Consider the following 27,738-nt stretch of genomic DNA (forward strand, 5'->3'; position numbering starts at 1 on the left):
GGTATTAAAAATTGTTAACCACTCCATTTATCCTAACATTCTTTCTTCCTTGGCCTCTGAGACATCACTTTGAGGCCTCATCTTGGGTCTGGCATTTATAGCCTCCATGGTGACACTGATCACATGGCCGGATTCTCTTCTTCTGCCTAAAATTCAGTGTCTCCATTGGGGTCATGTGCCCCATCTCCAGTCCCCATCTTTGTTGGTGGTACCCACCCAAGTCATTCAAGCCAGACACCTGGGAATTGCCCTTACAACCCACCCCTTTTCATAGCCCATACCCAGGCATCAAGGCCCTCAGACTGTCTACTTCCCAGTGTTGCTTATTCTCTATCTCCCTCGCATTCTCCCCATCTCACCTTTCACATACCTGTCTCATACTCTACGGCAATAACCTCCTAGTTGGTCTCCTCCATCCAATCCATTCTCCATGCTGCTATTCCAGTGACTTTTCTAAACGCCTGATCTGATCATGTCAGTGCTCCTCTGAAAACCCTTCCATATCATCCCATTAATCTATAAGATCAGACCCATACTTCTGAGTGCAGCACTCAAGGTTTTTGGAGATCAGGCTCCTGCAGGTCTCTCCAACTGCCCCCCCTACCCTCCCACCACCAACCCCAAATGCTTTTTAACTGCATGCTGTAGCACACCATCTGTGCCTCCATACCTTACACATGTGATCCCCTGTGCCTGGAAGGATCTTTCCTCCTTCCATGTGATCAATTCCTACTCAGTCTTCAAGACTCTGCTCAGACATCTGCCGAGTGAAGAATCCTGCACTCCTGCTGTGCCACTCAACCACAAATCTACCTCTCTGGGGCATGTGGCACACTGCGGTAAAACTATGTTTAAACTAAGGGTGGGAAACATCTGTAAACATCCAGATAGTGACTATCTTAGGCTTTGTGAGGCACGCACTTTCTGTCACGACTACTGAACTTTACCTTTGCAGTGTGAAAGCAGCCACAGACAGTGAGTGAACAGGCGTGTCTCAGTTCCAATAAGACTGTATTGACAAAAACAGGCAGATATTGGTCTGGACCTGGCCCAGAGGCTGTAGTTTGCTAACTTCTGACTTAATCTTTCTCTCCACTTTGTGAAATTCTTCTTTTTTTAAAAATGCCTTTTGCAAAAGCTGTCAATCTTTGTGAAATTCTTGAGGCTGACACCGTGTCCTGTTCATTCCTGTGTGCCCAGTGGCCAGCATAGTCCCTGGCAAAGAATATTTATGGAATGGAAGATCCAGGTAAAGGTTTCAATCCTGCCTCTTATCTTTTACAAATTACTTGTTTTCCAAGCCTTTAAAAAATCTCAAAAATGGAAATAAATATTACTGCATTACTGACTTTTTCAGATGGTTGTTATAAGAACTAAATAAAATACTGCACAGGAACATAAAGCTGTTTTTACTTTTTCTTAGTGCATTCCTTCCTGACAAACTCAAGTGAAGTCACTAAAAGCAAGACCTTTATGTTTTCTCTGAATATAGGGTAAACCTGACCCAATGGAGACCTATATTCTGCCTCCCAGGGGCTGGTCTGGGGCTTGGCTGCAGGCCACACTCTGCCTTATAGTATCCCCTTATTCTGGGAGTGAAGCCCAGAGTGAGGTTGCTCAGCCCATGTCTCCTCTCCCACTTCACTTCACTTGCCTTCTTCCAGATTCCACAGGTGGTACTGGTCAGAGTGAGAGAGAAAAGGGGAGATCATGATAGAAGGATGGTTTAATGTTCTCCAAAGCCTGTTGAGGACTGTTTTTGTGTTAGAATAGGATCTGATGACTGACCGGTAGTAGATGCAAGAAGAAGGATGGCATCAAGGTTTCTAGCTTGGGAAACTGGACTAGGATGACTCTAATAATTGACACCAAGAACACAGAAGGGAGAGTGAGTCTGGTAGTCACTGGGATGCAGGGAGATCACAAGCATGGAACAGAATATATTCAGTTTGAAATGTCTAAGAGCCATGAATGAAACAGTTCGTCAGGAATTCCAAGGTTGTGCACATGAATTAGTGCCTAAGGATACACCAACAGATTACTGCTACCAAGGCCACATGCCAGCAATTAGTTCTTAGAACAAACTAATCAAATGACTAGAACAGTACTGCAAGAACCAACTGAGAAATACATTCACACATCACTGCCACAGGAAATTGTTGGGGAACAAAGAGATAATAAAAGCCCAACAGAGCCAATGCAAAACTCAGCCATTCTGCATTGGGATAAAAAAATGTAGCAGGGCTTATTACTACAGCTGCCTGGAAACAACTTGTTCAGGACTGAGAGAGAGGAGCTGAAATAGGAGGAAATAGAAGTATACAAAATTAAGGAGTATGCATGTGGGTACACGGGAGATCTGAAAAGAGCTCAGATTTATCCTTCATTGGGATGGAGGGTTCCATGTGGACAGGCAGCAGCTCCTTTTAGTTGGAACTAATGATCATATGTATTTGTCAAGAAATTTGTTCCTAATACAAAGTAATAATGTTTGCAGAGCAGCTCAGGTTATTAACATTATAATAACTACATTCTCATTCATATTCTTTTTTTTTTCTTCTTCTTCTTAAAGAATAAGGAGCCAGTGTGTGTCCTGCCTGGGCCTAGCCTCTATTACATTTGTCATCCAGGACAACTCCAGGATTTGTCCAGAAAAAGTCATCCAGGAATCTGAGGGATAAAATCTGCCTTCTCAGAGCAGCCCTCAAGCCCTGGTATGACCCAGCTCCTGACCCCTGTGTGGCTTCTCCTCTCCCAGCATCTGCCCTCCTATATCCCCACACCAGCCTCCAGGCCTGTACAGGCCACGTGCTTTCTGCACCTCCTGCCATCTCTGCTCCCACTTTGCTGACGCCAGAAATGCTATTCTCTTCCTTCTCCACAGTGCAAATTCCCTTTTTGCCAAGGCCCTAAGTGGGCCACCCCTCCACAACAGGGTTGCTGCCTTCCCATTGAAAGTAGGTGGCAGTTTCTCTTGTGCTTCCTAGCATGCCCCATGCTCTGTTCCACTGGTCATTTCCTCCTGCCTCATGGGATGAGTTTATTCCCAAATCCATCTCCTGCATCAGACTCTGATGTTAATTAAGCTCAGAGTCCATGTCTTGTCTCTCCTGAGACAGTACAATAAACACGCGTGGGATGAGTGGACAGACATCCTATCAGATACTTCCTATTACTGGGAGATATTTTAATAGCTCATCAATGAATCAGTACAATAAATCCTTGGTTGCTATAACATGGGATAGATCTGTTGTACAGTATAAGCCTGAGTAATAACAACAAAAGCAATAACCTAACAATAACATCTAACCAGCATCCTGTCCCTGTAGCAGAGCCTGCCCCGGCTCTGCAGACATGCTCATCTTTCTTTCTCAAATCTCCTCCTGCTGACTCTCAGAGCTTTCTGTCTGACCTGTCAGGGCCACACTCAATGTCACCCTATTTGCTCCACTCTACAGACTCTCAGAATTGAGGGATTCAGACACCCCAGGCAGCAGCCTCAGAATCGCCAACACCTCCATTCTCAGTCTCTTCCTTTCTCTTTCATCCTGAGGCTCTGGCTTGGCTGCACTGGGTTCTGAAATCTGCCTTCAGCCCAGGGATCGGCTAGGCATGACTGAGGGCCACTGTCCCCCACTTCCCCTCCTGCCCTCTGATCCCCATGGCCACCTCCCTTCCATCTCTCCCATGCCAAGGAAGGAACGATGCAACAGATGGTGACCCAGCCGTGTTCCATTCCTTCCCGCTCACAGGCATCTGAAGGCCAGAACTATGAGTCTCCTAGGAAACTCAAACTGCCCCCTATTGATGCCTAGCCCATCCCAAAGAGACAGAACACCAAGCAAGCGGAGAAAGAGGGATCTCTGGAAGAAAATAAGATTAGAAGGGGAAGAGGCAGGGAGGGACTCCCCAGCTCCCATTCCCCAGGGAGCACCTGCCACAAAATTACATCTCACCATATCTCTTCTTTACCCTGGATGAAATGACCCCATGTCTCAGCAACTTCTAAGAAAGTCAGTCTGCCCACACAATCCTCCCACCTCCCCTTTTAGAAGAGGCAGTAACTATACCAAACTCTCCAGGGCAGGACTTGGCAGCAGAGGAAAGCACTCACCAGCCTGCTTCAGGACCTCGGCCTCCCCCACACTCAGGGAGAGAAACCCAGCTTCCTGGCTGGTGTGGGGTCAACCAGTCATCGTCTTCTAGAATTTTCACTTAGCCCAGGAAACCCTGTATATGGGATTTGACTCCCTGCTTCCCCCTCCTCCCTCCTCAGGGTTGGAGGGGGGTGGTCTCCATCTGCTCGGTGGCTGTGTTTCACGCTTGGCTCCCCTTCATTGTCAGGGGCAGAGATCTGGGAGGAGTGAGGGGCTGTGTGTTTAACCATTGATAGCACTCAGCAAGCCTAGCCTGTCTTTCCCTGCCTTGGCTAAGTTCACATGGGTCAGGGGAATGGGGGAGGGAAATGGTATCAGGTGGTCCTGATTCCCTCCTGGGGAGGGGGTGGAGGGGGACACCTGGTTTTAGGATTAGGGATTTGGCTGAAAAACAGCTGTTTCCTGCTCAACACTCGGAACTAATCTATAGGTTGAAACCTAAACCTCTTGGCTATTATTAAGCTGGGGAAGAGGGAAGGGCTGGGAAAGAAGAAAGGGACTTTTCCCTCTAGGTGACCACCATGAAGATCTAATGAATACCTCGTATTCACACCAGGCTCTCTAGGGCGAAAACTCTTTATGAGGCGCCATGTTATTCATAAGCCACCAGCAGGACCAGAGCCCCACAAAAAGCCTGAACCCGCCAATAAAGTGCAGCCACTTCTAGGGTGGGAGGTGCCTGCATCTCACTGCCACACCACAACTAGCTGGGTTATCAAGCCATAGAGCTTGGACACAGAGACGTCTGTGTTCTTTGTTGTAACTCCATTGTGTGGGACTGCCACAAATCTTTTAACCATCCACTTGTTATGGACCTTTAAATTGTTTTTCTTTATTTTCCCCCCTATTACAACAATGGTACAACTCACGTCATTGTATTTATATCCTTGTATATGGAGAAAACGTGGTTGCTGCTTTATGCTGTCTCTTTGACCCAAGGCCCACTAACTGGAGCTTGGCACATTGCAGCCTGGCACAGCAAGGAAGCCCAAAGTGCATAGGTGTCCCTGGTCTACAGCCCAGCTTTGTCGTTGACACCCACACCACACAGACTGGCAGTCAATGGGTACACTGGGGAGGACATCGCCGACTCTACAATCCAGCCAGCTTTCTATGGGTCTTTGGGGCTGTGGGGTTTTTCCTCATTACTGCTTACTCATTCATGCTCCTAGGGGCAGGACTAGGAAACATGCATGAAATGGAAAAGATGCTCAAATGTAGTCAGTATACCCTCCCGATTAGCTGACCCAACACCCTGTGAAGGGCTGGCTTAAATAAGATTTGTGGATTATCTGTGAGTGGATGTATTCAGGCCCTACTCCCTGGCCCTGCTAGTCACTGACAGCCTGACCAGTCTCCTGCCATACAAAGATTAGCAGGTAAAACAGGATGTAAAGAAAACAAAAGTTAAGGTGTTACCGCTAGGGTGAATTGCCTGCCTCCACCTGCTGAAAAGCAAGAAGCAAACTCCCTCCTCTGGGGAGGAATTCTGATCCCACCACCACGGAGAAGAGCCCCCACCTCTCTACAATTCAAGAACCCAGCTTCTCACTTGCCTTGGCTCCCTGTCTGCTCCCCTCAGGGAGGAAGTTTTCACAGCAATTAGACACACATCCTTCTTCACAGCTGGAGGGAGAGGCTTGTGAAGTTACCCCACCCCCTCCCGGCTCCAAGTGGGTGGAGAAGGCGTGGGGTATCAGGGTGTCAGGCAGCAGCTGTCTCCAGGGGCTCTGTCATTAAAGAAGAGTGGTCAGAGGGAGGGGGATGGTGAGGTGGGGAGTGATAATCTTGTGTGACAGGTCCCTAAGGGTGGGGACCCAAGATTTGGGAAGGATAAGGAGGAGGGACCCAGGTGGTAGAGAGTAAGGAGCTCAAGGTAGAAGTCCAGAAAGGGGCCTTGGAATTAGCATTAAAAGGTCTAGGGATCTTCAAAAGGTCAAACACAGAGCTACAGTATGACCCAGTAATTCCATCAGATGAATAAGCAAAATGCAGTATATCTACACAGAGGAATATCATTCAGCCATAAAAAGAAATGAATTACTGATGTGGGGAACTCTCAAAACATCTTGCTAAGGAAAAGAAGCCAGACACAAAGACCGCATATTGTATGATTCCATTTATATGAAATGTCCAGAATAGGCAAATCTCTAGAAAGTAGATCAGTGGTTGCCTAGGGCTGGGGGTGGAGGTGGGGAAGAGGAGTGACTAACAATGGCATAGATTCTTGCGGGGGCTGGGAGTGGTGATAAAAATGTCCTAAAATCCATTGTGATGATGGCTGCCCAAGTCTATGGGCACTAAATATCACTGAATTGTATCATCCATCTATCTATCTATCTATCATCTATCTATCTATCTATCTATCTATCTATCTATCTATCTATCTATCATCTATCTATTTTTGAGATGGAGTCTCCCTCTGTCGTCCAGGCCAGAGTGCAGTGGCGCCATCTCGGCTCACTGCAACCTCTGCCTCCAGGGTTCAAGCGATTCTCCTGCCTCAGTCTCCCGAGTAGCTGGGAATACAGGCACCTGCTGCCATGCCCAGCTAATTTTTGTATTTTTAGTAGAGACGGGGTTTCACCATGTTGACCGGGCTGGTCTCAAACACCTGACCTCAAGTGATCCACCCGCCTCAGCCTCCCAAAGTACTGGGATTACAGGTGTGAGCCACTGTGCCCAGCCTGAATTCTATAATTTATATAGTAAATATTATAACATGAATTGTATCTCAATAAAGCTGTCATTTAAAAATAGTAATAAGGCAAGGCACTGTGGCTCACGACTGTAATCCCAGCACTTTAGGAGGTGGAGGTGGGTGGATTGTTCTAGTCTAGGAGTTCAAGACCAGCCTGGGCAACATGGCAAAACTTCATCTCTATAAAAAACACAAAAATTAGCTGGGCATGGTGGCGCGCAACTGTGGTCCCAGCTACTCAAGAGGCTGAGGCGGGAGGATCACTTGAGCCCAGGAAGTTGAGGCTGCAGTGGGCTGAGATTGTGCCACTGCACTCCAGCCTGAACAACAGAGTGAGACCCTCTCTCAAAAAAAAAAAAAAAAATATATATATATATAATAAATGAAAAAAGAATTACATCAGGGCTTGGAACGCTTTGTTAGAAAAAAAACTGTGAAACTTTGAAAAGGAAAATGGATAAATTTACACACACAGTTTCAAATGTTCAAAGGAATTAAATTAACTAAGTTTATTAATGAAACCAAACAAGTGATTGCTAAAATCTATAAGATTCATGAAGAAAATTGTAAAATTTGTTGATTGAGGTAAAAAGTTTAAGGAATAATTAGGTTTGGGGATTTGTAATTTTAATACATTGAAGATTGGCTAATGAAAAAAAAAAAGACCTAGGGCTAAGATCTTGTATGTCACCTTGAGCAAGTCACAAACTGTCTGGTCTCTATCTCCACAGTAAATTATAAAATGCTGTACAAAAGGAAGGTGGCTCTAGAATGGCCAGAAACCTCTCCCTCCCTGAGCAGCTTTCCCAAGAGATATCTGTGCGACTCCACTAGCCATCCTTATTTCCAACCCCAGCTTCCTCACCCTGGGCCCTGCCAGGCTCCCTGAGTGGGCTGTCCATTTGAAATCCAGACCATTGTCCATCTGAGGACCCACCATCTGGACACATCTGCTCATGACATCACTCAAATCAAGCTGCTTATTCTGTCCTCTATTGGGTGGATTGCAAGCCTAGTTTCAACAGACCATAGTCCTAAAGCCATTTGAAAACCATAGGCTGAGCTTGAGCAGGGAAAGAAAGAGGGGCAAGACTGTAGCAGAAGAAACTTGGGTTGTGGAAAAGAGAGATGACTTTCAGTCCCTTAGCCAGATTATGAGCTTCTTGAGGGCAAAGGAAGAGCCTTTTACTTTTTCTTTGGCCCTTCACAGAAGTGAGTATTAACTCAAAGCAGAACAGGGCTGGGCTTAATAAACTGGTGAATGACAAACTAGCTAGGAAGCCATGCAGACCAGGGGAAACATACCAGACAAGATGCAGAGATTTAGTCTCACAAGGAAGCGTGTTTAATCCAGCTGGCACATGTGACTTGCAGCCACACACACCTGAGTTTCCCTCCCACCTAGCCATTTACCTGCTACATGGTCTTCCGCGGTTTATTCTCTCTCTCTGAGTCTGTTTTCTTATGTTTAAAAGTGGGATAAATGCACTTATTTATTACAAGGTTGCTGTGACAATTCCTAAATGAATTAATGAGCTAATGTACATGTATAGCATCTAATCCAAGGCCTGGCACATAGTTGGCATTCAAAAACTATTGGTCCTTTCTTCGCCTGTAATCCCAGCACTTTGGGAGGCTGAGGCAGGTGGATCATGAGGTTCAGGAGTTCAAGACCAGCCTGGTCAACACAGTGAAACCCTGTCTCTATTAAAAATACAAAAATTAGCCAGCCATGTGGCGGGCACCTGTAATCCCAGCTACACGCGAGGCTGAGGCCGGAGAATCACTTGAACCTGGGAGGCGAAGACTGCAGTGAGCCCAGATTGCACCACTGCACTCCAGCCTAGGTGACAGAGCAAAACTCCATCTCAAAACAAAACAAAACAAAGCAAACAAAATAAACGATTGGCCCTTTCTCCTCTCCCCCAAGTTACAGCTGGTATACTGATTTGCGATAAGGCTTTGGACAAGATGAGGTTTCACATCTACTTTGTAGATCTACAGTGTAGACGATGCCTGTGCAGACACCATACTCTAGCTCTATACCTAAGGAATTATTGTTTACTCTTAGAGCCAACAGATGGTTATCTGCACAGGCAGTCTACTTTAGACCAGAGAGAAAGGGAGGCTCCTATAAAATCCCAGGCCAGCCAAATCCCCTCTGGGCTCCCCTCTCTCCTGCCTTTGCCATGGTTTCTACAAGCAAAGCACTCTACCCCAGCTTCTTCCACCAATGTCCCACCAGCTCTGACATCAACCAAACAGCTGGAGTCAGCCCCAGAGAGGGAGCTGGGTCTTCTGAATTGACATCAATTCGGCTGCCAATATTGGTTTAGCTGCTGATATTTCAAGGATAGCACATCCCCGGTTGCATTTTTAAAATTCCTGTCTGATGTGATAAGCGGGAGCATAGAGAGGAAAGAACTAAGACAGCAGGAGGGAGCAGCACCTGTTCCTTCTCTCCCTCCCTGCAGCCTTCTGCATTTACATCCCATACAGACATCAGTCTGGATCCAACTGCTATCCTGGCAGGCTTCCACAGGCTGGAGGAGATGTGAAAATACTGGAGGCATGGGGGAGGGGAGGTGGGAGCAAAAAGGGGGAGGCAGCCGACAGAATGAGGATTTTCCTGAGTTATAAGATGCACCATTTGTCTAGAAGTCTGGTTGCAAAGCGCTGGCGGCTACAAGTGCTTATATCAAAGACTCTTAGCTCCAGTGGTGTGGAGGAAACCTTGCTGTCTTATGCCCTAGAAGGGCCTCCCTTTGCTAGAGCATATGGTCCTCTTATTAGAAACTCACAGGTGACATGCTGTTTCAAACAGCCCATCCTCTGGAGGAAAGGTGGGCTTGGCGAGGCAGCAGGAAAGGCTGACAGGGGTCTAGACATGATTGCATCACTGCAGCAGAAAGGAGGTAAACAGCACAAGCTATTAGGGCAGTAGCTTTCACCGTTGACACTCATGTACCCCACACTTACCCTACAGGTCTCAGTGCCCACAGGAAAATGGGGCTAAGCATGGGGGCTGCCTCAGGTGCCTGAAATCGGTTTGGGGGCAGCAGGTGGGGAAGACAGTTCCTAATGAAGCTCCATGGTCCCACCCTCAGTGATCGACAGTTGTGTGTCCTGGGCCCATGCTGTCCAAGGGGGCCTGTGTCAATGTTTCTGGAGAGAGGAGGCCCAGCTTCTCTCTGACAGGCAGAGGGACTTAGGAGTGTGAGTGCAATTAATCAAATAGATCCTTTTGGGAAATTGAAGGCCTGGGGAAGCTCAGTGGTTTCTCTGCCTTGCATCAGAGGGCCAGTGTCTGCTTCCCGTGATGGGAGGTGACAAGGAGCGGATGTACTGGGGATGGCGGGAGGGAAGGGGAGAGACGAAGCCTGAGCGTGGAGGGTGCTGCATGCTGGAGTGGGAGGAGGAGGGAGGGGCGGCTCAGGAGCAGACGCTTGGGGCAGCTCCATATGGCAGTGGCTTCCAACAAAGGGAGAAGACGCAGATAAACGGAAGGCTTCCTCCTTAGGCGGTTTCAGAGCTCACACCTGCAGCCCCAGGGAACACTTGCGCAGAAACAGCTACGCAGTGTTTCCAGTGAATCTTGGAATGAGCCACCCTAAATACACAGCCAGCCCCAAACCCAAATGGTTGCCACACAGGTGCCAGAGTTGGACCACAGGATTTGAATCCAGGCCCTTTCTTAGATGGGGGGCTTTGGGCAAGTTCCTTAACCTCTGTGTACTTTTATTCTGCCATCAGTAAAACATGGGTAATAATGGGCCCTACCTCATGGGGCCACTGTGGGAGGATGGAGCGTGGGGCACAGTGACTGGTGCATGGGGAGTGCTGAGGTGCTGATTATTATAATGATGACGATTATCATCATCTAAAGAAATCTGGGTCAGCTTCCCTTCTCTCAAAACTTACTGTACGCTCAACAGCCGTACGTCCTGCTGGCAAGTAGTCTCTGCAGTCTTATGTCTTTTTTAAGGTTCCTCTGTGTGTCTGAAAGTCCTTTGATAGGTACTCCCCCTTCATGATTTGTCGGTGCCTCAGACTGGAGGAGGCAGTGTGATGTCACAGCGAGAAAAACAGTCTACAATTCAGGGCATCCAAGCCTAGTAGGGGCTCTTTTGCTAATTAGTTTTGCGAAACCTTGGGGGAAATAACTTCTCAGAGAGCCTTAGTTTATTCACCAATCAAATGGGAATGATGACAGCAGCCTTGCTCATACCACTGAATTGTGTTGACAGTCAAATGATACAATTAATGTCAATGGAAACACTATTAAAAGGATTAAGCTCAGAACCGATATTCAATTTTGCTGGTTAGAATGGCGGTGTCCAGAAGTACGAGCCAGAACGAATTTATTCTGGTCAGGCAGGAGGTGGCAGGGCATGACTCCAGGGCAGCCACATCTGCTGTCATCAGAGAAGCCAGCCCCCGGGGTTCCTTAGGTGGGGATCTGGTCAGGTTACCTAGAGTGAATGTTCAGAGAGAGCTGTGGAGGGACAGGGATAGAGAGTGCGGAGGGTGCATGGGAAAGTGCCAAGAGCGGGGACATGGTGACAGAGCCGCATTAACTACCCGATTCTGTCCCCATCCAGTTTCATATATACTTCGTACCCGTTTAAATAAACGGGTACACCGCTTTTGCAATCATACTCCTCCACGTGTAGTAAAAGAATGGCATGCACCCCCTGCCCCCGCCACCCCTGCCAAAACACACACTATCAGTCAGTATGTTCAAGTTCAATGTTTAGTAACAATGACAGGGTGAAAAAGCCCTAAGGTCAGACGCATTTCCCAGGTGGTCTCTGAAACCTGACACTGTTCTGAGATAAGTGGTAGCCCTAAAAGGGCCCACACAAGAAACTACCTTGATAAAAAAAAAAAAGTGTATCTGAATTGCCATTGATATGAGAGATCATAATAACCCTCATTGATTAAATGAGCCAGGCACTCTGCAGGGCTCTTCATCTGTTTATATATTTACTCTTTAATCTTTACCACAAAATGTTGGTTATTATCCCTGTTGTACAAACTAGGAAACTGAGGCCTAGAGGGGTTCAGCGTTCCCAAGGTCACAAAGCAAGTGGATCTGGAATTCCAGCAGATGTGTCTGGATCCCAAGTCCATGTCATCGGCACTCTCAGCTTCCACTTTTCAACCCTCTCCATGCCCCTCCCCCCAGCTCCAACTCTTTCTGGGAGGACAAAAGACAACAAGAGAGGCAGGTGGAGTGAGAAAGACACCTTCGATGAGGTAGAGATGCCCAAACTCAAAGAATAAGGAAATTTTGCCCTGCTCAGGCCTCCAGCCCAGACCCTCTCAGCCCAGCAGCCTCCAGAGGCCAGTCTGTCACTACTGCCCGTTACTGCTCTGTTAAAATTGCAGCCCTCAGTTGTCACATGTCCTCCCTGGCTACCAGGGCCTGAGAGTAAAATAGGAGTTGCTGGGAGTGGCAGCAAAATCTAACCCGGAATGGAACAAGGCAGACCCTGGGTACAGGGCATGGCTAAGTGCTGTGGGCCTCGGCTGCTTACTGCGCCTGGATAACTGTCCATCTGCCAGGGCCCAGTGCCCCGCCCAGGGCAGGGGTTCTCGGACTGTCTCCCATATGCCAGGGCTGTCACTCAGGAGCTCCCAGGTTGTAGAGGCCGAGACTAAGTAGGGTGTGGGTCACAAACAAAGTTGTTTCCCAATTTTTCAATTAGGTGGACATTGGGACAATGCCAGCGCTAATGTTGGCTGACTGTCCCTGCCAGGGAAGGCTTAAACGCTACCCTCACCAGCCTCCTTGCAAGGAGAACCTTGGCATGCAGTTCTGTGGCAACTCAGGGCTTCTATCTCTGGGGAGAAGAAAGGAGATGCCTCTCAGAAGATTCCTGGGGCCAGGCAAACAGGCTTCCCTTATCAAAGAGAAGGGGCAGGAGGCAAGAATGTCCCCTCACTCTCACCCCTCCAATGACACATACCCCAGGCCCAAGTCCTACTTACCTTTTCTGCCTCATTCAGCCTCTTCCTTGCAACACCAGAGGAGGCTCTGTTGCAGGCTGCGGAGGGAAGGTAAACTCCAGCGTCCCAAATTGCACATAAGTCAATCAACCTGTCTCAAGCAAGCACAAAGGAGAACCCCAGGGTTACTCTAAGAAAGGAAGAAAAAAAAAAAAAGCCTTTGTGGTTTGCAGCTTGCTCATTCACTGGGGAAATTACATCTTTGTCCACATCCATTGGTAAAGTTTTGCGTAGCATAACAGCATCTTTGTTCAAAGAAGTTCAAAGCACTCTGGAAGAAAAAAAAAAAAAAAAAAGGACAGATCCTGCAAGGGTGATTGTCTCTCTCATCTGTAAGATCATTTCTTAGTGCCCTGACACCACAGTCTAATTGCTGATTCCCTATTCACCACAAGAAGTTCAGCCGTATCTCGAAGAATCTCTCCTCCACCAGGGGAGAATTTACCCATAATCATCTCATTAATTTTTTAGCTTCCTAGGAGAACTACATTTTTCTTCTCTGTCTACAGATAAACAAACCAAGCTCACCATAAATAAATCCATAACACATTAAAAGGGGATCCAATTTTAGGGTCAGGAGATGCAAATTTTAAATCCTAGCTTGTTATGTCATTTAGAGTAGGACACTTCTCTATGTGTGACTCAATTTCTTAATCTGTAACATGGGGAGAAGGCATGATAGACAGGATCAGATCATTAGTTAGCAGGGTTCAAGTCCAGTTCTGAACAATCATATAACCTTTCTTGGTAGCAATAACATATTCCATTTAGTCATTTGTTATAACATTAGAATGTGTCTGCAGGAGGCTGGGCATGTTGGATCACACCTGTAATCCCAGCACTTTGGGAGGCCAAGGAGGGCGGATCACTTAAGGTCAGGAGTTTGCGATCAGCATGGCCAACATGGTGAAACCCTGTGTCTACTAAAAATACAAAAATTAGCCGGGCACACCTGTAGTCCCAGCTAGTCGGGAGGCTGAGGCAGGAGAATGGCTTGAACCCGGGAGGCGGAGGTTATAGTGAGCCAAGATTGCGCAACTACACTCCAGCCTGGGCAACAGAGCAAGACTCCATCTGCCCCCCAAAAAAAGTGTCTGCAGGAAATGGTATAATCCACTCTTGTAGAGGGGAACGTGGCAATAGCTATCTAAATAAGTATGCATTTACTCTTTGACCCAACAATCCCAATTCCAGGAATCTATTCAAAATATATCCTATATACCTACAATCTCCAAGGTTCTTGTTAAGTGAAAAACACATGATAGAAAATAATGTTTAATATGCTACCATTTATTTAGGAAAGAGAGGAGGAATGCAAAAATATATATGCATTTGCTTGTATTTTTAAAAAAGACAATAAAATGATGAAGCATAAAATACATTTTAAAAGACCTACAGGGGCCAGGCGCGGTGGCTCACACCTGTAATCCTAGCACTTTGGGAGGCTGAGGCATGAAAATCACTTGAATTGGGGAGGCAGAGGTTGCAGTGAACCAAGATCATGCCATTGCACTCCAGCCTGGGTGACAGAGCAAGACTCTGTCTCAAAAACAAACAAACAAAAAACCCTACAAGGAGAGGGAGACAAGAAGTGCAGGGGACAGACAGAAGTTGGACTTTGAACAGACCTTGTTACATGGATTTGCTTTGGACTATGTAAATATTTGACATAATTACAAAACATAATTAAAAAATTTCAAAGAGGGTGGGCACGGTGGCTCATGCCTATAATCCCAGCACTTTGGGAGGCCAAGGTTGGCAGATCACTTGAGATCAGGAGTTCGAGACCAGCCTGACCAACATGGTGAAACCCTGTCTCTACTAAAAATACAAAAATTAGCCGGGCGTCATGGTGGGCACCTGTAATCCCAGCTGCTCGGGAGGCTGAGGCATGAGAATTGCTTGAAACTGGGAGGCGGGGGTTACAGTGAGCTGAGATTGTGCCACTGCACTCCAGCCTGGGTGACAGGGCAAGACCCTATCTCAAAAAAAAAAAAATTTCAAAGAATTATGTAAAAATGAAGATAAAATGAAACAAATGAACCTTTGAGTCCAGTTGGTTGGCATACTACACATAGATTAAAACAATAGTAATTTGACTGTGTATCCTTATCAGGGGTGTCCAATCTTTTGGCTTCCCTGTGCCACACTGGAAGAAGAAGAATTGTCTTGGGCCACACATAGAATACACTAACACTAAAAGGAGGTAAAATAAATTGCAAAAAAATCCACGTTTTGAGAAAGTTTATGAATTTGTGTTGAGCTGCATTTAAAGCCATCCTGGACTGCATGTGGCCTGTGGGCTGGACAAGCTTGCCTTAGATGGATGTACCACAAAGATAAAAAGAACTACCTTATGCCCCACAAGAAGTCCTAAACTGTTTTCAATAATCATATTATTGATGGCACCATAATATTATTATTGTGAGATTTTATATGTTCATTGGGAATGAATCAAATGAGTAATACTGTTGATCTTGCTTGGAAACAAGATTTGCTGCTTGAAAGGAGACACAAAAGTTAAGATTGATGAAATTGGGTAAAAATTCTGTAGTCTTGGCTGTGAACTGGGAGTATCAGTATGTCCTTCTTATGTTTTAGGTTAATCACACACACGTGTGCATGCACATTTCCTAGCTCTGTTCACTGTAAGGCCTAGAAACAATGACCATCCTAGTAGGAATGAGCACCTCTAGCAATCAGATTATGAATTCTAAATACCATTCCCCAAGAAGGAATTGGGCCTCCTTGGAGAAATGACTGACTCCAAATTTGATGCAGCAAACATACAAGATAAGCCTAGAACACACTGTCATACCAAAAAAGCAAACAGAGTGTCAAAGACTAGTAGAGTCGTGTCAAAGACTAGTAGAGTCATGTCAAAAGGACTCAGAAACCAAGAAGAATAAAGTTTCCCTGGTCAAGCTGAGCATCAATAAAGATAATAACTGCAATTGGGAGAAACATAACAAATGTGTTTAAATCTATGAATTCCTAATAATATTTTAAAATAATCCTAAATAAGCCATTAGTCACATCTGAAGGATGTCAGGGAAATGCCTCACTATTTTGAAAACTGTTTAACAAAAGAAAGGGGGAAGTGGGTAGGGGCATAGCTGAAACAAGATTGACCTTATATTGATAATTATTGACAAGGATGATGGTTACATAAGTTTCATTATATTATTCTCTCCTCTTCCATAAAACATTTTCAAAGTAAAAAAATATTTTAAGTGATAGAACAAGTCAAGAAACAGGAAATCATTGGAATATTAATTCTTGAAATTCTTCTGAATGATAGACATTATAGACATTTAATCCTAACAGTAATCCAGTATGACACGATGTAGATATTATTATTATTTTAGAGATGAAGCCTTGCTCTGACACTCTGGCTGGAGTAGAGTGGCACGATCACAGCTCACTGCAGCCTTGACCTCCAGGACTTAAGTGATCCTCCCACTTCAGCCTCCCAAGTAGCTGGGCCCATAGGTATGTGTCACCACGCTTGGCTAATTTTGTTTATTTTTTGTAGAGATGAGGTCTCACTATGTTGCCCAGGTTGGACTTGAACTCCTGAACTCAAGCAATTCTCCCACCTTGGCTCCCAAAGTACTGGGATTATAGGCATGTGCCACAGTGCCCAGCCTGATATAGATATTATTATTCCCATTTTACACCTGAGGAAATAGGTGTAAAGAATCCATGTGATGCTGGACACAGTGACTCACACCTGTAATCCCACCACCTTGGGAGGCTGAGACAGGTGGATGGCTTGAGCCCAGCGGTTCGAGACCAGCCTGGGCAACATGGCAAAACCTTGTCTCTACAAAAAATAAAAATAAAAAAACAAAAAACAAAAAACAAACAAAAAAAAACACGAAAAAGAATCCATGTGAGTCAAACCCACATGTTCTTATCTCAAAGGCCCACTATTCCACACAGTTGACACTCCAATACCCCTCATTGATATATCTGGGTTAATAAATCCTTCCTTACCTATATGAGAGTGTCAGGGGACAGCAATGAGATAACACAGAGGAAAGTACTTGGAAAACAAAATCTTCGTGCAAATATTTTACTGCCATTTAAAAATGAGAGATCAGATCTACCTATAGGATTGCTGTAGAGATCAAATGAGGGCTGTGATTTGAGGATAGATGGACAGATATATAGACAGACAGATAATCCTTAAAGATGAATGAAATCACAATTACCACCAGTGCTTTTATCATCAGTCATATGACTTTAGGGTTAGTTAAAAGTGAAACTTAGAATCCAGGAAATAGACTGTCCCTCTGACTCAGGCATAGGAAGGTTCCAGGAAGGATACCTGATACTCCAGGGAGGACTAGAGACCAACAAGGCACCTGATATCTTGCAATTTGCAAGAAGAGCAGCTCTGGGTCACAGCAAGGAGGAGACCATGGTCAGTTTGCTAGGCACTTGGGTGCTGTCCCTAGATTCCAGAAGGTCAGATGAAGCAGCCACGCTGCAGACACCTCAATCGTTCCTCTGAATGAGGTCTGGGCTGGAAGCAAGGAGAGTAGGTGTGGAAGACACTCCCCAGCAACAAAGGCAGGATGCAGCATGTCGGAATGATGACAGGGAGTGTCTGGGGTTGCTAACCAGCTCCAACACTTCTTTCTTTCAGCATTCATATCTTAATGCCTGTCTGGGGATTCTTTACAGATCATTCCTTAGCAAACGTTTATTCTCAGACTGTCCTTCTCTCTGCCACAAAGTATAAGCTGGTCCCGGGACCTCTTACACTTTCTCATCTTGGAATTCCCTAATTCCATAAGGGCGTATTTCTAAAGAAGCACACAATCAAAATTCTCCTGACTCGTGGTTCATGTGCCTCTACCCCTTGAATATTTAGTCTGTGCTCAGGGCACAAAGATCATTCTGTCTCTGTCTCTCAGGATTCTTACTTAAACATTTAAAAAATTATTTTACTTACTTTTTGAATAGTTAATCCCTTCACATGATATGAAACTCAAATGATACAAAACTATATACAGTATACTTTTGAGATGAGCCTAGAACATCGTCCTCTCAAACCTGTCCCACAGCTTCCCAAGCTCCACTCATCCCCTGTCCCTGGCCAACCAGTTACTAGTTTGTTGTGTACCCTCCCAGAGAGTCTATGTAAACACATATACATATACATGTATTTTTAAAAATTCTAGCATACTATACATATTTTCCCCTACCTTGCTTTTTGCCATTAACAAATATCTTAGATATCTTTCTATATTCATTCATATAAAACTGCCTTGTTATTATTATTTTTATTTTTATTTTTTTGAGACAGAGTCTCGCTCTGTTGTCCAGGCTGGAGTGCAGTGGTGCTATCTTGGCTCACTGCAAGCTCTGCCTCCTGGGTTCACACCCATTCTCCTGCCTCAGCCTCCTGAGTAGCTGGGACTACAGGCACCCACCACCACGCCTGGCTATTTTTTTTGTATTTTTAGTAGAGACGGGGTTTCACCATGTTAGCAAGGATGGTCTCGATCTCCTGACCTCGTGATCCGCCTGCCTCGGCCTCCCAAAGTGCTGGGATTACAGGCAAAAGAGCCACCGCGCCCAGCGTGCCTTGTTATTTTAACAGCTCCATGGTATTCCATTGTATAAACATATCATAATTTATTTACTTAATCCTTTACTGATAGACATTTAGGTTGCTTGTAATCATTTCATATAGAAAATTGCTGCAATACATATCTTTGGGTAAATGTGATTCTTATATTTGCAAGACTATTTTTCAAATAAATTATTGGATAGTAATTTATCCAAAGATAATGCAGCCAAGTTGCTCTCCATGAATGTAGTGACAATTTATACTACCACCAGCAATGTATGAGAGTTCCTGTTTCCCACTCCTTCTCCAGTATGTTGTGTTATTAATCTTTTTGATCTCTGACAATCTGATACACAGAAATTGGCATCTCCTTTGTGGTTCTCTTACTATAAGTAAGATTGAGTATTTTCGTTTTACTGTATTAGTCCATTCTCACACTGCCATAAAGAACTGCCCAAGACTGGGTAATTTCTAAAGGAAAGAGGTTTAGCTGTCTCACAGTTCAGCATGGCTGGGGAGGCCTTGAAAACTTACAATCATGGTGGAAAGGAAGCAAGCAAACATGTCCTTCTTCACATGGCGGCAGGAGAGACAAGAATGAGAGCTGAGTGAAGGGAGAAGCCCCTTATAAAACCATCAGATCTTGTGAGAACTTACCATTATGAGCATAGCATGGAGGAAACTGCCCCCATGATTCAATTACCTCCCACCAGGTCCCTCCCACCACATGTGGGGATTATGGGAACTACAATTCAAGATGAGATTTGGGTGGAGACACTGCCAAACCATATCAATTTCAATATTCCTATTATTTGCCCATTTCTCTACTGGGCAGTTGGTTGATTCTTATCAGTTTGAAGGAACTTTTACTAGGAAACTCCTTCTCTCTAAGAGGGGCTGCAAATCGACCACATCATTATTTTTTTTCCTGACTTTATTTGTGGTGTTTTTATTATGCATGAAATTTTTTTCATAGTTGATTGGATCTTTTCTATTTCACTATGTTTTGTGTCATATTTAGGCCTTCTTTTTTCAAGACTATTTTTATGTTTCCATGTTTTTCATTAACATTTCTGTGGTTTAATTTCTTTTTTCTTTTCTTTTTTTTTTTTTGAGACAGGGTCTTGCTGTGTTGCCCAGGCTGGAGTGCAGTGGCATGATCATGACTCGCTGCAGCCTTGACCTGCCAGTCTCAAGTGATCCTCCCACCTCCCACCTCAACCTCCCAAGTAGCTGGGACCACAAGCACTGGGCCCACAGGTGCATACCTGGCTAATTTTTAAATTTTTTGTAGAGACATGGTGTCACCATGTTACCCAGGCTGGTAATCGTGCTTCAATCTTAATCCATCTAGAACTTACTTTGAAATCATGTGAAGAAGGGATCTAACTGTATATAAGATGGTGAGGATCCTAACCTCATTTATTTAAAAATTTACCTTTTATTCTATGGTTTGAAATGTCATCTTCAATCATACACACTACTAAATTCTCCTATGTGTTTAGGTCTATTTCTGGACTTTATTTTCTACTCATCTGTTTATCCCTTCATGTGCTGGTATCATACCATATTAATTACTGTAGTTTTATAATCGAGTTTATAGTCTTTAAAAAAATTTTTCTGTTTACTCTTGCTTGTCAATTTTTTTACAGATTCCTCTAGAATCAGACTTTTTCTTTCTTAAAGAAAATCAAATGATATTTTTATTGGAGTCATATTAAAATTATAAATTAACTTAGAATTGACATTTATGATGTTGACTCTAAGAATGTGACATGAATTTTAATTTGTTCAAATTTTCTTTGGAATTCTTCAATTTCATTTTAAAATTTTGTTGTACAAATTATGAACATTTTTGTTATGTTTATTACTATGCATTTGATTGTTCATTAAGCTATTTTAAATAATTATTGCATACTAATTTTGAATCCCACCACATTGAAAGTTATTTTTCTATTTTTAAATTTAAAAAAATATTTTTGAGATGGGGTTTTGCTCTGTCATTCAGGTTGGAGTGCAGTAGCATGATCACAACTTACTGCAGCCTCAATCTCCAGGGCTCAAGTGACCCTTCCATCTCAGCTTTCTGAGTAGCTGGGATTATAGGCACGTGCCACCATGCTTAGCTAATTTTTAAATTATTATTTTTTTTTTTTAGAGACAGGATCTCTAGACTATGTTTCATAGGCTGGTCTCAAACTCCTGAGCTCAAGTGATCCTCCTGCCTCAGCCTCTCAAAGTGTTGGGATTACAGGCATGAGCCTTTGTGCCTAGACCACAATTTTTAAAAAATTTTAATTTTAATTTTTAGAGATGGAAGCTTGCTCTGTCATTCAGGCTGGAGTGCAGTGGTGTGAACATAGCTCACTGCTGCATCGAATTCCAGGGCTCAAAAAATCCTCCTGCCTCAGCCTCCTGAGCAGCTGGGACCACAGATGCATGCCACCACATCAACTAATTTATTATTATTTATAGTTTTAGAGATGGGGCGTCTTGCTATGTTGCCCAAGCTGGTCTTGAACTCTTGGCCTCAGGTAATCCGCCTGCCTCAGCCCCCTGAGTAGCTGGGATTACAGGCATGAGCCACAATGCCTGGCTTGAATGTGATTTCTAAATAATCCATAATTCAAAGAGAAAGTTTCAATTGAAATGAAAAAGTACATTGAACTGAATAAAAATGAAAATACAACATATCAAAATCCGAGGGACACAGCTAAAGCACTGCTCAGGGGGAAGTTTATAAATCCACACATTAGAAAACAGGAAACACCTCAAATCAGTCATCTAAGGTCCCACCTCGAGAAACTAGTAAAAGAAGAGCCAGCCTCCCACCCCAAAACCTAAAAGCAAGCAGAAGGAAGGAAATAATAAAGAGCAGAAATCAATAAAATAGAGAACAAACACAATAGGGAAAAAGCAATGAAACAACAAGCTGCTTCTTTGAAAAAATCACTTCAATTGACAGTCCTTTAGCAAAAATGAAAAACACAAAAAAATAGGAATGACTCAATTATCAATCTCAAGAATGAATGAGGGATGCCACTGTAGCCCCTGCAGACTTATAGCCCCTGCAGGGCTATAAGAAACTACCATGAAAACTCTACACACATAACTTTTAAAGCTTAGGTGAAATGAACCAAGTTCTCAAAAAACACAAACTGCCACATTTCCCAATATGTAACAGATAATCTGAATTGTTTTATAATTAAGAAAATGAAATTAATAATTTAAAAACGTTCAAAAAAGGAAACCTTCAGGCCAGATGGTTTCTCTAGAGAATTCTACCAAATTATTAAAGAATTAACACCAATTCAATAAAATTTCTTTTATAGAAGAGGGGAAACACTTTCTAATTAATTTTATGAGGTTAGTGTTACCCTTATACCAAAACCAGACATAGATAGTGCAACATTTAAAAAGAAGATGAAACAAAAGAAAAAGAAAACTATTAACCAATAAATCTCTCACAGGAATAGACACAAAAATCCTTAACAGACCAGGTGAGGTGGTGTCTGCCTGTAGTCACAGCTACTTAGGGGGCTGAGGCACGAGGATTGCTTTAGGCCAGGAGTTCAAGATCAGCCTGGGCAATATCTTGAGACCTCTATTTCTTAAATAAAAAGTTAAAATGTTAACATTCATTTAAAAAAAAGTCCTTAACAAAATATAAGCAAACAGAATTCAGCAATAAATAAAAAGAATTATACACCATGACCAAATGGGGTTCATTCCAGGGATGCAAGGCTGGTTCTATATTTTAAAACCCATCAGTATAATCTACCATACTAACAGGCTAATTAAGAAAAATTACACAATCGTGTCAATCAATGCAGAGAAAGCATCTGACAAAATTAGACACTCATTCATGATTTTTTTAAAACCCAGAAAAAGAGGAATTGAGAGAAATTTCTTCAGTGTGATTTTTTAAAAAACGTTTAGAAAATAGACAGATAACATTATACTTCACGGGGAAAGACCAAATGCTTTCTTTCTAAGATTAACAACAAGGCAAGGACATCTGCTTTCACTACACTTATTCAACACAGTGCTGAAAGTTCTAGCCAATAGAATAAGGCAAGAAAAGGAAATAAAATGCACATAGGCCAGAAAGGAAGAAATAAAATTGTCCCTATATGCAGATACTATGATGGTCTACATAGAAAATCCCAAGAACTGATTTTAAAAAAAATCTCTTGGAACTAATATATGAGGCCAGGCAAAGTGGCTCACACCTATAATCCCAGCACTTTGGGAGGCCGGAGGTAGGAGGATAACTTGAGGTCAGGTGTTCAAGACCAGCCTGGATAACATAGCAAGATCTTCTCTCTACAAAAAAAATTTAAAAAGATTTTAAAGTAGCTAGAACTGCAGGTGCAACTCAGCACATCCAGATGCAAGCCTGGATGTGGTGTCTTGCACCTGAAATTCTAGCTGCTCAGGAGTCTGGGGTGGAAGGATCCCTTGAGCCCAGGAGTTGAAGGCTGCAGTGAGCTAAGAAGATGCCAAAGAAGGTGCCGCTGCATTCCTGCCTGGACAGCAGAAAAAGCTCTTGCTTCTCAAATTAAAAAAAAATTAAACCTAATAAATGAATACACCAAAGTTGCAGGATACAAGACAAACATGAAAATTAATCAACTATCTCTATATGCACATAATAAAAATATGGAAACAGAAATTTTAAATAAATTACAATCTATAAAAATAGGCATAGAATGAACAAAACATGCATAGGACATGTATGCTAAAACTACACAAAACTGATTAAAGAAATCAAATATCTACATAAATGGAGAGGCCTACTTTGTTCATAAACTGGAATACTCCACACAGTAAAGATGCAAATTATCTCCATATTTATATACTGGTTTAATGCAATCCCAACAAAATTTTTAACAGCTAGACAAATTATTTTAAAATTTATATGGAAATAAAAAGGAAGAAGAATAGCTGAAACAAATTTGACAAAGAAGAAAAACATAGGAGGATCAGTCTACCCAATTTAAAGACTCATTATATAACTACAGTAACCAAACCTACATGGTGAAGGAAGAGACACATAGATCAATGGAACATAATTTAAAAAAAACCCAAAATAGAAACACACATATACTTAACTGATTTTTGATAAAGATGCAAAAGCAAGTCAATGGAGAAAAGACAGTCTTTTCGACAAATGATGCTGAAATAATTGGATATCCTTAGGCAAAAAGAAAGAAAGAAAGAAAAAAGGAATCTTAACCTAAGTCCTTATACAAAGACAAACTCAAATTGGATGGCCAACTTAAACATAAAATGTCGAACTATAAAACTTGTACAATAAAAATAGGAGAAAATTGTTGCAATCTGGAGCTAGGCAAACAATTCTTAGATTTGACACCAAAAGTATAATTCATAGAAGGAAAAATTTATGGATAAACTGAACTTCACTAAAATTAAGCTTTTATCTGTGAAAGAAGATGACGAGTGGGAGAAACCACACATATGACGAAGAACTAGTTCTAGAATATGTGAAGAACTTTCAAAATTCAGCAGTAGAGGCACAAATAATCCAACTAGAACATGGGCACAAGACATAAAAAGACATTTCATCAAAGTAGAAATACAGACAACAAATACGCACATGAAAAGGCATTCAACATCATCAGCCACTGGGGGAATGCAAATTAAAACCACAATGAGAAAAAAATAGTGAGATCACTATACACCTATTGGAATGACTAAATTAAAAAAAAATTGTGACAACACCAAAGGCTGGTGCAGATGTGGAGAAATGAGATCACTCATATGTTGCTGGTAGAAATGTAAAATGGTACAGCGTCTAGAATACGGTTTGGCAGTTTCTTAAATAACTAAACATGTAACTGTCTTATGACCCAGCAAATATACCTCTGTGCATTTATCCCAGAAAAATGAAGACTTACGTTCACACAAAGACCTGTACATAAATGTTTATAACAGCTTTATTCATAATAGGCAAAAACTAGAAAACAATCCAGGTGTCTTTCAATGAGTGAATGGTTAAACAAACTGTGGTAGATCCACACCATGGAACACTACTCAGCAATAAGAAGGAATGGACTATTTATACTATTGATATATGCAGTAACTTAGATGAATCTCCAGAGAATTATGCTGAATGAAAAAAGCCAGTCCCCAAAAGTTACATATTTTGTGACTTTTTATAGTGGAAATGATATATATGATGTAAATGATATATTTATATAGGAGAAATGATAACATTATGGAGAAGTGATTAATGGGTGCCAGGGGTAAAGGAAGGGGGAGGTGGTGGTAGGAAATGGGCACACACATAAAAGGGCAATATGAGGGATCCTTCTGGTGATCCTGATGGTATAATGTCAATATCCTGGTTGTGATATTGTACTATAGTTTTGCAAAATGTTACTATTGGGGGAACCTGGGCAAAGTAGTGTTATCTGCTACAACTGCATGTGAATCTATAATACTCTCAAAAAAAAAGTTTGATTAAAAAGAGTTTTTCAGTTGATTCTTTTTGTATTCTATGTAAATAATTATATAATCTGTAAATAATCATAATACATCTTCCTTTCCAATTTTTATACTTTATATTTTTCTCTTGGCAGAACCAATTTAATGTTAGTTAAAGCATAAACAAATTAGGAAAAAAAATCTACTACCACATAAAGTAATACAAACTGGACGAAAATATTGTAAAAATATATTCTCAGGCCAGGCATGGTAGCTCATGCCTGTAATTCCAGCACTTTGGGAGGCCAAGGTGGGCAGATTGTCTGAACCTAGGAGCTTGAGACTAGCCTAGACAACATGGTGAAACCCTGTCTCTACAAAAAATACAAAAATTAGCCAGGCATAGTGGTGCGTGCCTGTAGTCTCAGCTACTTGGGAGGCTGAAGCAGGAGAATCACTTGAGCCCAGGTGGTTGAGGCTGCAGTGAGCCATGGTTGCACCACTGCACTCTGGCTCTAGTGACAGAGCGAGACCCTCTCTCAAAAACAAACAAACAATAAAACTAAAACCCATACACACACACACACACACACACACACACACATTTATTCTCATTATGTGTTAGTATGTATTATAGATTCTAAAAACTAAAACACTTTCCCAGGTATATTTAAAAGCTATTTCTCCTCAGAATAAAATGCCAAGGCATCATGACCCAATAATGACATTTCCAAGAAAGGAGATGTGTTAACCTTCCTTGATAACTTCTTTTGCTAAATGAATCTCATATTCAGCTAAAACAGGGAACTTATTTTAGTATAACTGGACCTGCATTCTGAAGCCACTAGCAAGAGGAGAAGGTTTTTGAAATGCAAGGGAGTTGAGCCATTCTCTCTGGAAAGTTCAAAACAGATGTTAAGCACTCTCATCAATTAGACCAGTCCAAACAGGACAGTAAGCAATGCAGAGAGCCAATATCTTTGCAAGGTGCCAGAGTGATTGTTGGTGACACTGGGAAACCCAGGGTCGAGCATGCATCTGAAGGTATGTATGCCTGCCTCACAGTGAGGTGGCAGGGAGGGCTAGTCCAGACTAGGGGAGTCTAAGACAGCTGTTTGAGAGACATTACTAAGAGGATGAAAACACAAGCCCCAGATTGAAAGAAAATACTTGATAATCTGATAAAGGGCTTCCATAATATATTTAAAAATTCTCAGTGGAATAGTAAGAAAACAAACAACCTAATAAAAAATGAGCAAAAGATCATTTTGCTAAACAGACACTTCATTGAAGATGATATATGTATGGCAAACAAACACAAAATGATGCTCAATACAGAAATGCAAATTAAAGCCACATTGAGATACCATTATACACATGTTAGAATGGCTAAACAACAAACAAACAAACTTCTCATAATCCCACGTCCTAGTGAGGATGTACAGCCACTGGAACTCACATACATTGCTGGTGAGAATAAAAAATGGTACATCCACTTTGGAAAGCAGTTTGGCAGTTTCTTCAAAAGTTACACATACAGTTGCCATATGACCTGGGATTCCTACTTCTGGTATTTACTCCAGAGAAATGACAATCCCAGCACTTTGGGAGGCCAAGGCGGGCGGATCACAAGGTCAGGAGATCAAGACCATCCTGGCTAACACGGTGAAACCCTGTCTCTACTAAAAATACAAAAAATTAGCCGGGCATGGTGGCGGGCGCCTGTAGTCCCAGCTACTCGGGGAGGCTGAGGCAGGAGAATGGCATGAGCCCGGGAGGCGGAGCTTGCAGTGAGCCGAGATCACGCCACCGCACTCCAGCCTGGGCAACAGAGCGAGACTCCATCTCAAAAAAAAAAAAAAAAATGCATATATGTCCACACAAAAACCTGCATGAGAATATGTATAGCAGTTTATTTATAATTGTCAAAAGCTGGAAACAAGCCATATGTCTGTCAACAGATGAGTAAATAAACCATGGTATGCAATACAATGGAATACTATACAGCAATATAAAGCAATGTTCTACTGATACATGCAGCGAGTTAGAGGCATCTCAAATACATGAAGTAAAAGAAGCCAGTCTCAAAAGGTGACATACTGTAGGATCTCATTTATATGACATTCTAGAAAATGCGAACCCTAGAGACAGAATAAAGATGAGTGGTTATCCAGAGTTGGGATTAAGGGGAGAGAATTAACCCAAAAAAAGGGTACAAGAGAACTTCCTGGGATGATGGAAATGTTCTGTACCTTGCTTATGGTGGTGGTTACATAACTCTATGTGTTTGGCAAATTCATAGGACTATACACCTAGCAAGGGTGAATTTTGTTCTGTGTAACTTATAACTCAGTAAACCTCATTTGGAAGAAAAAAGCCTTAAGATATATGAGAAGTTAAAACCTAGAAAACAATGAAGATACACCTCACGATGGGTGACTATAAAAATATTTTTAAATATTTTATAAAGAAGATTCACAGATTAATAAGAGGATAAACAATCCAACAGACATCTAGGCAGGAACCAAAGAGGAATACATATGGCTAATAAACACATTGGTGGTCTGGGAAATGCAAATGAAGACCATTATCAGAAACCAATGTACACTCATTCAATTGGAAAACATTACTAAGTCTAATGATACCAAATGTTGGCAAAGGATTTCTTATCCGTTGCTTATATATTTCTTATACATTGCAACCACTTTGGGAAAAGTTTTGTATCACCTCTAATGTTGAACATTCACAAACTGATTCAGCAAATTTACTCCTAGATATATACCCATGAGACACTCTTGCACAGGTATAAAAATGTTCCTCACAGTCCTATTCAC

The 27,738-nt window shown here is 42.6% G+C and overlaps 1 protein-coding gene across 36 annotated transcripts in view; it reads right to left on the bottom strand.

The window, feature by feature from the left end:
* The window catches only part of NFASC (neurofascin), a 194,071-nt gene that overhangs the window by 89,083 nt on the left and 77,250 nt on the right, over nucleotides 1–27,738 (bottom strand). For 33 of the 36 annotated variants that reach the window (XM_055369304.2, XM_055369241.2, XM_019029348.4 and 30 more), the window contains exon 2: nucleotides 12,853–12,961. The exons of 2 other annotated variants lie outside the window; for them this stretch is intronic. In XM_055369304.2, the coding sequence (XP_055225279.2) occupies nucleotides 12,853–12,961 (109 nt within the window). Of the gene's footprint in view, nucleotides 1–12,852; nucleotides 12,962–13,068; nucleotides 13,132–27,738 lie in introns of those variants that run through there. One more of the 36 variants, XM_055369161.2, reaches the window with a different exon arrangement.

Source organism: Gorilla gorilla, chromosome 1, assembly GCF_029281585.2.
Source record: "Gorilla gorilla gorilla isolate KB3781 chromosome 1, NHGRI_mGorGor1-v2.1_pri, whole genome shotgun sequence".
In the NCBI taxonomy this organism is placed as follows: Eukaryota; Metazoa; Chordata; class Mammalia; order Primates; family Hominidae; genus Gorilla; species Gorilla gorilla.